The sequence below is a fragment of the Poecilia mexicana genome, unplaced genomic scaffold (genome assembly GCF_051168715.1).
Source record: "Poecilia mexicana isolate PSO_F unplaced genomic scaffold, ASM5116871v1 scaffold_2, whole genome shotgun sequence".
NCBI classification, from domain to species: Eukaryota; Metazoa; Chordata; class Actinopteri; order Cyprinodontiformes; family Poeciliidae; genus Poecilia; species Poecilia mexicana.
Window position 1 is genome coordinate 434,171 of NW_028263371.1, and position 12,018 is coordinate 446,188.

Sequence of the window (12,018 nt, forward strand, 5' to 3'; positions counted from 1 at the left end):
TGGTTTTATGTATTTTCCAGGTACAAAGTGACATTTTATATCACAATCAAGTAACTATGTTGCTTTCAGTTGTTATAAAATTGCTATATATCAAACATGTTTTGTGTGCAAGGCCAAAAAGAAGAGAACTACAATATTCTATAGGGGAAGTAACCAGACTATGAACAAGAACCGCAGTGGAGTGAGGAGTCAGAGCAGGACGTAGACGATTAATATTACAAAGATGGAAGAGTGCAGAACAAGTAGAGTTATTGGCGTGGGAGGCAAAGGAGAGGGTGATGCTGAGGATGACACCCAGCCTCTTGACCTGAGAGGAGAGAGACATGGAGAAATTTTCAGCCAGGATAGATAAGTTATGGAGTTTATTTAGTATTAATTTTGTGCCTATTAAAATAAGTTCTGCTTTATTGCAATTTGACTTAAGAAACTTTAGGATGAACAAGTGTATTATTTAAAGGGTTAAATATAAAGCCGTAGCACATTTTTCAGATTTTTATTAGAAAAAAATCTTAATTATTCACTCCTTTGTATTATTTTATCCCATAAAATCACATTGACGTTTATATTTGTGCTGTGACAGTTATGTGATCAAATTTGAGGGCTGAATTACCTCTGAAGTAACATACATCTGATATAAAGTTTTTGAATCACACACTTGTTTTTGTAGGTTTGTGTCAGACTATGGCCCAGACGGCTACGACTGTGTGTGTCAGAACCGTCTGCTCCAGGCTCTGCAGCGCCTCAGCGTGGGGCCTGAGTACGTCCGGACGTACCCACCCTGCCTGCTGGAGTGGACCGCCAACCGCAAGAAAGCTCACACTGTTCTACATGTACACTGCTTCGACGGTGAGAACACACACCATTTACAGTCAAGTGGAATTTTACATCCATAAGCCTATTGATAACTGGGAAATATGCTTTCACTTTTTTACTTTTTACAAATGCTTTTGCTGACCCAACCATCCTTCTGACCTGCATCACTAACCTACTTTGTATTTTTACCTGAGCCCAGTCTGTCTTCAGCATTCAGCAGGGTAGAGTTAGCCATCTCTCCTTCTCTTATTTCTGCTCTCATCCACCTTATCTGCCCTCCAGTCTTTTGGCAAGTCCACTAAGGATTAGAGAACACCTGATACTCTGGCTTCTTGGCTGGCTCTGCTTGTGTCTGTTTCTGGTTTGGTTTTGTGATAGCCATAAGAACAATGCTGGTGAAACCAGTTTCTGTTTGGATTTGGACCTGAATGAGATTTATAAATGATTTTCATAAAGACAAAAGCTACTGCTTTTCCTCTCTAGGCATGTCCTTCTTATGTCCGCTGCATTCCTGGACGACAGGAGAGGAAATGGCTAAAAACATTTTACAACACAGGTAATGCAAATGCAGAAAAAAAGGAAAGAATGAATGAAAGAATGAAAGAATGTCAAGGTGAAAATGTTGCATTTCGTGTGCGCGTGTGTGTGTGTGTGTGTGTGTGTGTGCGTGTGCGCGTGTGTGTGTGTGTGTAGGGGTGTGGTGGATGGCCGTCAAGGCTGGTCGGTACTGCTGAAGGAGCCGGCTCAGTGGGTCGAACTTGAAGGCTCAGACTATGTTCTGGACTTGATGTCAGACCTGGAGCTTCCTGCTGACTTCCCCAAACACAACAGCTACTTCATCATCTCTGCTCTGGAGCCGGCCAGAGTTCGGCCCAATGCCAGCATGTGAGACAATACACACACACGCGCACATGCACACGCACGCACGGACACACACACACACAGTATGTCTTTTTATCTACACTAGGACTTTGCATTGACTTCCTTTCAATTTTCATTCATTATTTTAGCCCGGGCCCCATAAGGAGCAGTTGGTCCCCACAACACAGTGATTGAATAATATATACAAGGCCACGCACACACTCACACAGAATGAATGACGTTCCATGAAGCTAGCCAGCTGTTAAAATGATGACTTTGTGATCCTGGCTGGACAAAAACCAGTGGGGTAAAAACTATTTTTAGGATACATCATATGAGTTGGATCTTTGCTTTGTTAGAAAAAGTTTCTGTGTCAAATCTTTTGCTGCTCGACAGAAGTTGTTGTTTTTGGCCCATTCTGCTGGGCTTCCTTAGACAGAAACTTTTAACTTTTAATTAAAAGTTAATAACTTTTAATTATTAATTAAGCATACTTTACTGTTTGACTAGTTAGAATTGGAATATATGTGTGGTTGAAATGAAATTCATTATATTTCCTTTCTTATTTTTCCACTAGCTGTTGGTCATGTAACATTATCAAATTCAACCTCCAAGTTGTATTTTTGATCCTCAGAGTTAGATTTATTTTCAAGTACTGGACACCATACTTGAAAATAAATCAAGTATTGTGATATTGACCTTATCTTACATTCTACTATTCTAAATCTATCTTTTGCTTTCATTAAAAATCTGTTCTTGTATAGATTGAATGTGGGGCAGAATAGACCATGTAATCTCTCTCAGTGGCTAACTCTCTCCAGACATCTATTACCCCCAATTCCTTTAAGATGTATTTATGTACCTGGATATGTACATAAATATCGAGGATGAGGATGAGTGCTTTACTACTTTTTGCTTTACTGGTGGAGTCCAAAGACTGGTTTAATACAATATTAAAGTCCCCTCCATAAATCAATATTCCATCTGTTTCCTGTGTAAGTTGATCAAATATCAATTTATAAAAATGTTTCTTTGTTTCAGGGAGTGGAGGGAATATATATTAAGTCATGTAACCAGAAATTCTTCCAGCTTCCCTACAACCATAACATATTCACCTTCTTTATCTTTTACTTCTCTTAGATCTTCAAATTTGATTTTATTACCAATTAAATTTGCGAGTCCTCTCTTACTACTCCCTTTAAACGAACTAAAAAAAGTATGCCATATTTTTCAGTTTTTGATGTTCCAGGTCTGACAGGTGGATGACCTCTGCTTTCTCTTGTTTGCTTTTTTTGCTCTTTGCTTCTTCCTTTCAGATTATTCAACTCATTCACATTTAGATGAGGATTTTTAGCTTGATAAGTTGCATCTGTAACAAGATAATTGAGTTCCTTTGTCACCTTGACACCAACAACACATCAAACAATGTGAACTATAACAGAACAAAAACATCTGTGAACATTTAGTTAGTGTAAAACTAACAAGAAGATCACTGATATGTAGGCCTGGTGGTGGCAGTGTGATGCTCTGGGCTGTTTTGCTGATTTTGCATCTGGACAAATTAACTATAATTAAGGAAAGCATTAATTTTGCTCTCTACCAGAAAATGCTGAAGTAGCATGCACTAAATAGCACCTTAAACACCAGATAATTATTTGTATATCCTTATAAAGAAAAGTCTGGAATAAGAAGAGAATGTTCTTTCTTTTCTGAACTGAATGTGCAGAATTGTTTTACTTCTGTGACCATTTCATTAAAACTATTGTTGTAAATTATTTACAGAGAGAAGAACCAGAAATTTTCTTCCAATATTAGTTTAGATCAGTATAAAGGGATTGACATTTATCAGGTATAAACCAAAGCAACATTAATGTAATCTTCATTTTAAGTGTTTTGTTAGGCAGAGACCCTCCATCTTCAGGTGTTCTGCATTGATCTCCTTCATTCCTGCTGGATTTACCATCTTTCTATCATCTGTTGTTGTTTGACAGAAGCCTGTTGGGGGGTGGCTTTGACATCAGCGATGACGTCAGTCCTTCAGCCATATACGACTCTGATCGGTTCAACCAAGGTGAGTTACTGAGACCAACAGACCAGCTCCTCCCTGTTGACTGTAGGAGAGCTAAAGACATCTTTCCTCTTCCCTCCCTGCAGATTTAGAGCCTCAGAGAGGGATGGATCGTTATCTCGACAGCCTGTTTGACCCTGTACTGTCGGATGGAGCTGGAGTATGTTACATAACTTAATCATCCTGACACTGTTTACCATCAACTATTTACTATCAACTATTTACTGTCACTGCCTATAGAAGCTCTTAAGTGTTGTGGATCCTAGAGTTGATCTGAAGCAAACCTACTTTATGACACAGAACAGTGTAAAGCTCTAGCTTAATTTTTCTGGTAACAAAGAAAATAGTTGTATCCTTTTGCTGAAAATGAATATCTGGTCCCTCTCAGTGGACATATACTCTTATTCTTCGTTCAGACTCTTGTACTTGACAATTTTTAGATGAATGTGTTTTTAGTTTGTTGGTTTGTTTGGATTTTCTCTTAGCGCTGACTTTCGAGTCATTATAGCAACACTTACCAAACAACTTAGCATTTCAAATTTACATGCAACACTTTAACTGAATGTAGGAGAAACAACAAAGATAACACAGTTCAGCTGATATAAAACTGCAGTTTGTTAACCCATATAAATTACTGCAAGAGCAAACGGCACCAAATTCTTACAGTGGAAAGCTTTTTGTATTACACATGTTGGGAAAAACTAAGCTAGTTTCCTCACAGCTGGATGGGGGGAAACATAGACATTTTTTTATATTCATTTCAATATATTTATTTCAATACATTTTCAACTTCAATCATAACTTCTTAAAATTCTTGAAATTATTTGGTAACACTTTATTTGAAGGGGGTTGAATAAGACTGACATGACACTGTCATAAACATGACATAACACCTGTCATGAACATCAATAAGTCTTCATGAATATTTATGACTGTTGTCGTAAAGCGTCATTCGGTAAATTATGACACTTTTAATACAAAGTTGACATTATTCAAAATGTCTTTGTTATGACAACTTGACATTAATCAAGAAATCATTACTGATATAAATTTGTTATAAAAGTATTACTGATTGCACTTTAAAAATGAGGTAACTTATGTTATTAAAGGTAAAGTTTAAACAGTAATGATTTCTTGGTTAATGTTTCTGATTTTTTTTCCTCCTAAATTGTCAGATCTGGTCAGAAACTAAAGTTCTCAATTAAAGTAAATAACTAGAGGGAGTTTCTGACTGTACAACTATTATTAAAAAAAACCTCAGCCGTTTTTAAAGATTTTAAAATTCAGCTAATATTGTAATGACACAGACTGACAGAAGTGTTAAAGAAAACAGCTGAAGCAAATATCAAAGTTTCAGGATAGTTACTTTTGCATTAGTAAAATAACTGATTTGGACAAATTCTGCCTTTCCTACCACCGACCACTGATGGATCAGTGGTAGGAGTTCGTCCCTCAACCTGTAGGTTGCTGGTTCAATTCACACTCTTTCTGCCTCTGTGGTTGTCCTTTGGCAAGACATTTCACCCACTTACCCTGCCTGCTGCAGGACTCACTTCTGTCAGAGTACAGTAGACTACATAACGTGAATGAATACATGTAGTATGAAGCTTAATGAAGCGCCATACAAGTACAAACTATTAACAAAATCTCTGAAAGTGAAGAATTTGGACCCGTTTCTGTGGCAGTCGCTCCTTTGGGATGTCTTGGTAGCTTATTTATAGATTCTCCGTGATATTGTTTGTTCATATTTATTATTTATTGTCATAGTCAAAAACTCTGGTATTTAGTAATTAAAACGAAAAAACTTTTACACTGTATGGTATCCCTTTTCTTGGTACAGGACAGATCTTATTTACAAGTTGGACATTTGTACTAAAATGTGTGTTTAAAAAACAAGTGTCTGTTCCAGTAGGATCATGCTGGTGGGAATATTGAGATACAAAAAATGTAACAGCAATCCATTAAAATCATGACTTTGGACAGTGATGACCTCCATCTGTGACAATATACCTCACCTGTTCAGTCTTGCAAAACTGAAGAAAACTGGGCTTGTTGACTGAGATAAAAGTTTTCTGTGAAAGCTGACCAGACTGGACCGATCTCTGTCCAACTCTGCTATCGGATGTAGCTGACAGGAATTAGCATGTATCAGATGTGTCCTACAGGCCACTCCTGCCCGTCAACCTATTACGTTACTCAGTCACCGTAACTATCACAGCTACCTAGTCGCCACGGTAATTTCCCACACTGGGCAAAGTGAAGATCTGCTTACGAGGAACCGACTCTCTAGCAAATTAAGAGGTTATTATTTAATGAGACACCGCCTACAAATGCATAATCAATGCACTTACGATTTATGGTAAGTTCCTGGTTTCTGACCAGGAAGTTTTTTCAAATTTGTCCTGCTACACATCTGATACAAACGCAAGAGTCAATCTGTAGCAGGAGAAATGGCTTCGTGCTGAGCCCACTGCTGAAAAGTGTTTGTTTAGCACATAAAGAGCGATCACAGCCCTGAGTCTGACTGTCAGACAAAAGCTTCCAAAAGAGAGAAATCATCTTGTAGTTTTATATTTTCTGCCTACATTGTATTCATCTGTCTGAACCTAAACTTTTATCACATTTGTTTATATTTATCAAAATAATGATGATAAAAAGAACTTTGAATTGGTCTTCTTGGCAGCACATACTGTATGTCCTGGCATACATTCAGTCTCATGAACAAAAATATAGCTCTAAAAATAAAACTTTCCCATTAAAAAACCAGACAGACGGTCTGAAGGTGATGTGATAAAAACATAATAATGGATGAAAAAAGTACAAAAATACAACTCAGATTTTTGTACATTTAAAGACTGTCTCTTTTCTAAGGAAGAAGAGTTGACTGCAGGCCTGTCACACAGGATGAAGGGGGCCGGGGGCGTCGGTGGGAAGTGGCAACAGCCGGGGCAGTCATCTGGCCACCCACCTCCACCTGGAGGTCTGCAACAAACACAAAAACATGCTAAATATTCCCATTTTCATACTTTACCAGCTGGTTAAAAATCTTGTGAGCTCAACGGACGAACATTGAATCTGTCAAACGTCAGCTGTTTGTTTGTGCTTGTGTCCGCAGCTGTGAGAGTCCTTCCTGTGGGAGGCATGATGTCGCCTCCTGTCGCTGCTGTGGCACCTGTAACACCTGGTTTGTATCAGACATGACAAGAAAAATGTAAAACACAAACACACCAAACAGTCAAGTGTGAGTTTCCATGCCTTCATCCTGTTTACTTGCTGTTTCTCCTCTAGAAGACCAGCAAGCTGTTTTGGCCGAGCAGCAGCAGGCGATTGTGAACCAGCAGGCCGTCATCATGGTAACTCCCCCGTTTGGATTCTTGTCTGTTTATCTGTGTCACTGCTGCTGCTGCCGTTTGATTCCATGCGTCATTTTCTTGTTTCTCAGGCGCAGCAGATGACCATGCAAGCCATGGCAATGGTCAGCAGTCCTGTGTCGAGTCCCCCAACCTCCCCCATCACCAGCCCTCCAATGAGTCCCGTACCCCATCATGCCCTCACCAGCCCATACGCTGTCATACCTCCAAGTCCATATGCAAACATCCCGCCGAGCCCTTATGCTAACTTCACTCCGACTCCCTACGCAGCAGCCGTGTTTCCCCCCAGCCCTTATCTTCCTTCTGCTCAGCGGGATCACACTGAATCACAGCCAAACGCTCAGCGCCCTGCTGATCCCCCGACTGAGCCTCGGGCCCAGCGGCACAGTCGGCCCGCCTACCGTGACCCTCATCTCAGCTCCTCCAAAGCTGAGCCAGCACAACCAACATTTAAACCTGCTGTACAGGTCAGAGACTTTGACACAGTTTACACTGACATTTTGCATTGTCTGCTTACTGAAAAAGAGATGCAGTTTTTGTATTGTGGGCGGAATAAATCCTTTATTTAAGGCTATTGGGAGGAAGAAATTGATTTTTATCGCGGCAGAAATTCAGGTCTGACAGTTTTCTGTTGTAATAATGCCTTGAAAATATATTTACACCTCTTGACCTTTTGTCCTATTTATTATATTCCATCATACAACTCACTGGACATTTTTCTTTGCAAAATAGCTCAAACTCAGTCAGATTGGATGGAGATTGTTGGAATTTTCAAATCTTGTAATTGATTCTCGCTTGGATTTTTGTGACCTCTAACAAGCTTTCTTCCAGGCCTGCCCTGTATTTAGCCCCATTCATCTTCTCATCAACTCTAACAAGTTTTTCTGTTTCTACTAGAGAAAATTCTCCCCACAGCATAATGCTGCCACCACCATGTTTCATAGTGAGGATAGTGTGTTTTGTTTCATTGGCTTATCTATCCACCTGAGGATCTCTGCCATTAGCGGGGGCTTCTTAGCAGTTCTTCTTCTGTTAACCTTATTCCGAATCTTTCTAATGTTCTCTAACAACTATTTTGGGACTGCATAGAACACCTGTATTTAAACTGTAATAAAACTGCACAAAGGAGTATTCTGTACATTAATAAGGTCAATGAATGCAGCTGGTTACTCTGAATGTATTTAGTGGCATGAAAATAAAGGGGATTGAACACAAATATACACCAAATTGTTTCTATCTGTTACTTTTTACTTTGCAGTTATGTTGTACTTTTGATTTGGAATCACAGATAAAATGTGGAAAGCTCAAAGGGAAGGAATACATGTGTTGCTAATGTATGCTTGTTATTCTTTTGCCTACTGCTCCAACAAACTGCCAACACCAGTTGAGAAAATCCTCATTGATTTCTGTTATTTTCTTCTGTTTTTTTCAGACTCACTCAGGCGTAGACGGTGTTTCTGGAAGAAAAGCTCCAGGCGTCCTGGCTAACAAGGAACCGGCCAGGAAATTTGGTATGAGCATGTGAGAGGCAGCAGATCTTGTCAAAAAATAAAATTCACGTTGAAGTGATCCAAGCACAACAGAGAATCATCTGTGTCACTTTGGCATGTTACTGAGTGCGTGTGTGTGTGTGTGTGTGTGTGTGTGTGTGTGTGTGTGTGTGCGTGTGTGCGTGTGCGTGTGCGTGTGCGTGTGTGCGCGTGCGTGCGTGCGTGCGTGCGTGCGTGTGTGTGTGTGTGTGTGTGTGTGTGTCAGCCCCAGTAGGGACGTCTCCTCCACCCCCTGCTGGAGAAGTGGTGAAGTATTCATCTCAGACTGCAGATCACATCGTCCCCAGCCAAGACATTCAAGGTGACTCCTTTGAACAGTCATTATTTAAGGAACAGTTCCTTAAATAATTCTTCTGCATATTTTCAATATCTTGACACTTCAGTTAGTGTTTGAACCTGAAATATAAAAGACTAAATGTATTTAAATTTTTGTTATTTTAAAGCAATTATCAGAAGATATAACTCCCCATCGCCACCAGGAGAACCACAACCAGCTGGCAAAAGGTCAGTTTATATGCGCGCACACACACACACACACACGCACGCACACACACGTGCACACAGAGACTCAAAGCTAAAGAGAGTTTTTCCACTTGGTCTCTCTGAAGGATAATTACATAAAGCATGGCTCCAACTCAACACAGAAATGCTTCTCTAGGCACAGAATCAAACTTCTTCTGTAGCCGTCCAGTCCATAGAGTGAAATCCTATAGAAAGGAGGAGAGGATCAGTGAGCAACCAGATGTCTGAACAAGGCTTTGAGCTCCAGCCTTGACAAATGTTATAAGAGAAGACAGAGAGCTTTTCTACCAGGGAAAATGAGCTGTACAAGTTATTAACAGCAGGGGTGCAAATAAGTGTTGGATGTGACTCTTTGTAAAAAAAAAAAAAAAAATTACTAAACAGTACTTTTGTAAAATTAGAAATATTCTACTCACTTAAAGATTAATTTATTAAACTGATTTTTCTGCATCTTTTTAGGGCTTTAAATAAATGTGGAGGTGTTGTAAGCTTATAGATATTTCGGTAGATAAATCATGAAAATGATTTCCAGTGTGATGTTCCTTTTTGTTTAGGAGACCAGATGGGAAGTTCAAGAAGAAGCAGACGCCTCGTGATGAAGCTTTACAGATCCTCAAACCCCAGATGGACAATCCTCCTGCTCCACAGGTAAACTCCAACCTGCCTGAACCAAGCAGGCACAGATCGATAGCAGCTGCTCACCCTGACACATGAACACCCACGTTACAAAGAATTTCCACAGCATGGCTCCTTTCTTTCTGTCCAGCCCAAACGTCCTGTTGGCCCAACACACTCTGCGTCTGCGATAAAACAGTCGGGCCTCAAAGTCAACAGAGGCACAAAGATGAGAGCTCCGGATCGGCCGCTTCCTAAACCTCCTCCAGGTGAGCACAGCTGCTAAAAACTGGTCTCATTCACACGGTGTAGAGGTTTAGACATTTTGAAGGCTTTTCTTTATTTGTCTGTCTCACAAAAATGGATTTGTTTGTAATGTCAATTGAAAGTAATGCTTGGAAAAAAATCTTTAATCCAAGCAGTTTGTAGCCTTGTGATGATTCTGAAAGATTACGAGAACCAGCTGACTTGTAATTTTCTCTCTAATGCCTCTCATTTCTTTGCTCAGATTGTATTTAAGCTCATCTTATATTTTCTCTGCTCATTCATGTTATTAAGCTAATGTCTTATGGTACTTGGAGTTGGAATTACTTAAGCTGATATTTTCAAGTTATTTATTAAAATTTTAGCTCATATATTGTTTAATGTCAACTAGAAAGTTTGAAAGCTTTATTTTCCTTTTTTTCCCCTTTTTATCATTTACACAAATCTCTTATCAAAGGTCAAAATTCAGACTATCTATTTTGGCCATCAATGTGACTTTAGCATGCGGTTCTTAAAGCGTAGGACTGATAGGAATGGTAGTACTTGGGCTCCTTCTAGTGACAGTCAAAGGAATATTTTGATATCCACTCTGCATGCACAATCTTCACAGCAACTCAGCTATGATGTAAATGTGAAAGGAACAAGTGCTTGAAGCAGTTTGTGATTTCAGATCAAAAAAAAAAAAACTGCTTGAAAGTCAAGTGCAGAGGAGAAAATTTTGAAAACACAAACACAGAAGAAAGAAAGAGGAAAAAAAACCCCAGCTCAAACACCCCCAGGACATGACTGCTAAAAGCAGGGTCTGAAGACAATGAGTGGCCAGGCTTTTAAAATCTGTCACTTTTTCAGTTTCTTTCTTTGAGTGATTTATAATAAATCACATATAAATAAAATAATATTATAAAAGGAAAAAAATTTAATTTGCACCATTAAAAAACATATGTCATTCCAATCAGTTAAATATTTAAATCTGAGTCACATTTACACTAATCAGTCAAAATTACAGCAAGCATCTACAATATACAAGAAATAGAAAAGAGAAATGTTTTAAATGTTTCAAATTGTCAATAAAAAGTTTTTCTATGAGCAAAGCAATACTAGACGAGATGTGACGTTTTCACCTGATGAAGGTTACCATCAATCACAAACTAAGTCACAGCTCTTAGTTTATAGCACAGATAAAATGAAACTCATCATGATCAGACTTGATGAACCAGAAGTGGTCTCCTTCTTTCTCCATGGCTCCACTGGTGTCAGTTTTCTTTTGGTTCGCCCCTCCAGCAACTCCAAAAGAAGGTGGGTAATCTGAAGGGCTGTTTGTCACATAAGTACAAACAACAGTTAAAGCTGTCAGCTTCACCACAATTAGGTGATGGAAAGCTACACTCTTCACTGGGGTGAACCCCAACACACAGGCACCAAGATGGGAGACCAGAAGTATGCCCACTCCTTCTCTGTGCCTCTCACCATGTTCAACTCAGCAGGGCCTGACCCAAAGTCCCCAGGCTCTGCTTCCTCAGTGGAAGATATGATGGTTCAACTGAGGAGATCTTCTAAGTTCTTTGCCCAAGTCATTCTCTGTGGCCTCTGTGAACTTCTCCCACACCCAAGTTTTTACCTCAGCAACCACCCGAGCTTCATCCTGCTTGGACTGCCAGTACCCATCAGCTGCTTCTGGGGTCCCACAGACCAAAAAGACCCAATAGGTCTCTATCTTCATCTTGACAGTATCCCTCCCTTCTGGTGCCCATGAGCTGATTCTAGGCTTGCCCCCAAAACAGGCACTGACAACCTTGTAGCCACAACTCTGAGAAGTCGTCTCAACAATGGAGGTGGGGAACGTGGCCGACTCTGTGCGGGCCACGTTCCACCCACTTCCTAGTGTCTGAAGCACTACCTTTGTAGTTGGTCAGCGGTCACTTTGAGCCTAACACTAAATTTGTCCTGTTCTTCT

At 39.8% G+C, this 12,018-nt stretch overlaps 1 protein-coding gene across 3 annotated transcripts in view; it reads left to right on the forward strand.

Annotated features, from left to right (window-relative positions):
- Positions 1–12,018, forward strand: part of myo15ab (myosin XVAb) — a 45,955-nt gene that overhangs the window by 14,886 nt on the left and 19,051 nt on the right. For all 3 annotated transcript variants that reach the window (XM_014973987.2, XM_088008490.1, XM_088008495.1), the window contains 14 exons: positions 668–846; positions 1,297–1,369; positions 1,507–1,698; positions 3,666–3,745; positions 3,829–3,902; positions 6,614–6,722; positions 6,858–6,926; positions 7,031–7,095; positions 7,185–7,580; positions 8,546–8,624; positions 8,869–8,964; positions 9,107–9,167; positions 9,740–9,833; positions 9,952–10,069. In XM_014973987.2, coding sequence (XP_014829473.2) covers positions 668–846; positions 1,297–1,369; positions 1,507–1,698; positions 3,666–3,745; positions 3,829–3,902; positions 6,614–6,722; positions 6,858–6,926; positions 7,031–7,095; positions 7,185–7,580; positions 8,546–8,624; positions 8,869–8,964; positions 9,107–9,167; positions 9,740–9,833; positions 9,952–10,069 — 1,685 coding nt within the window. The remainder of the gene's footprint in view (positions 1–667; positions 847–1,296; positions 1,370–1,506; positions 1,699–3,665; positions 3,746–3,828; positions 3,903–6,613; positions 6,723–6,857; positions 6,927–7,030; positions 7,096–7,184; positions 7,581–8,545; positions 8,625–8,868; positions 8,965–9,106; positions 9,168–9,739; positions 9,834–9,951; positions 10,070–12,018) is intronic.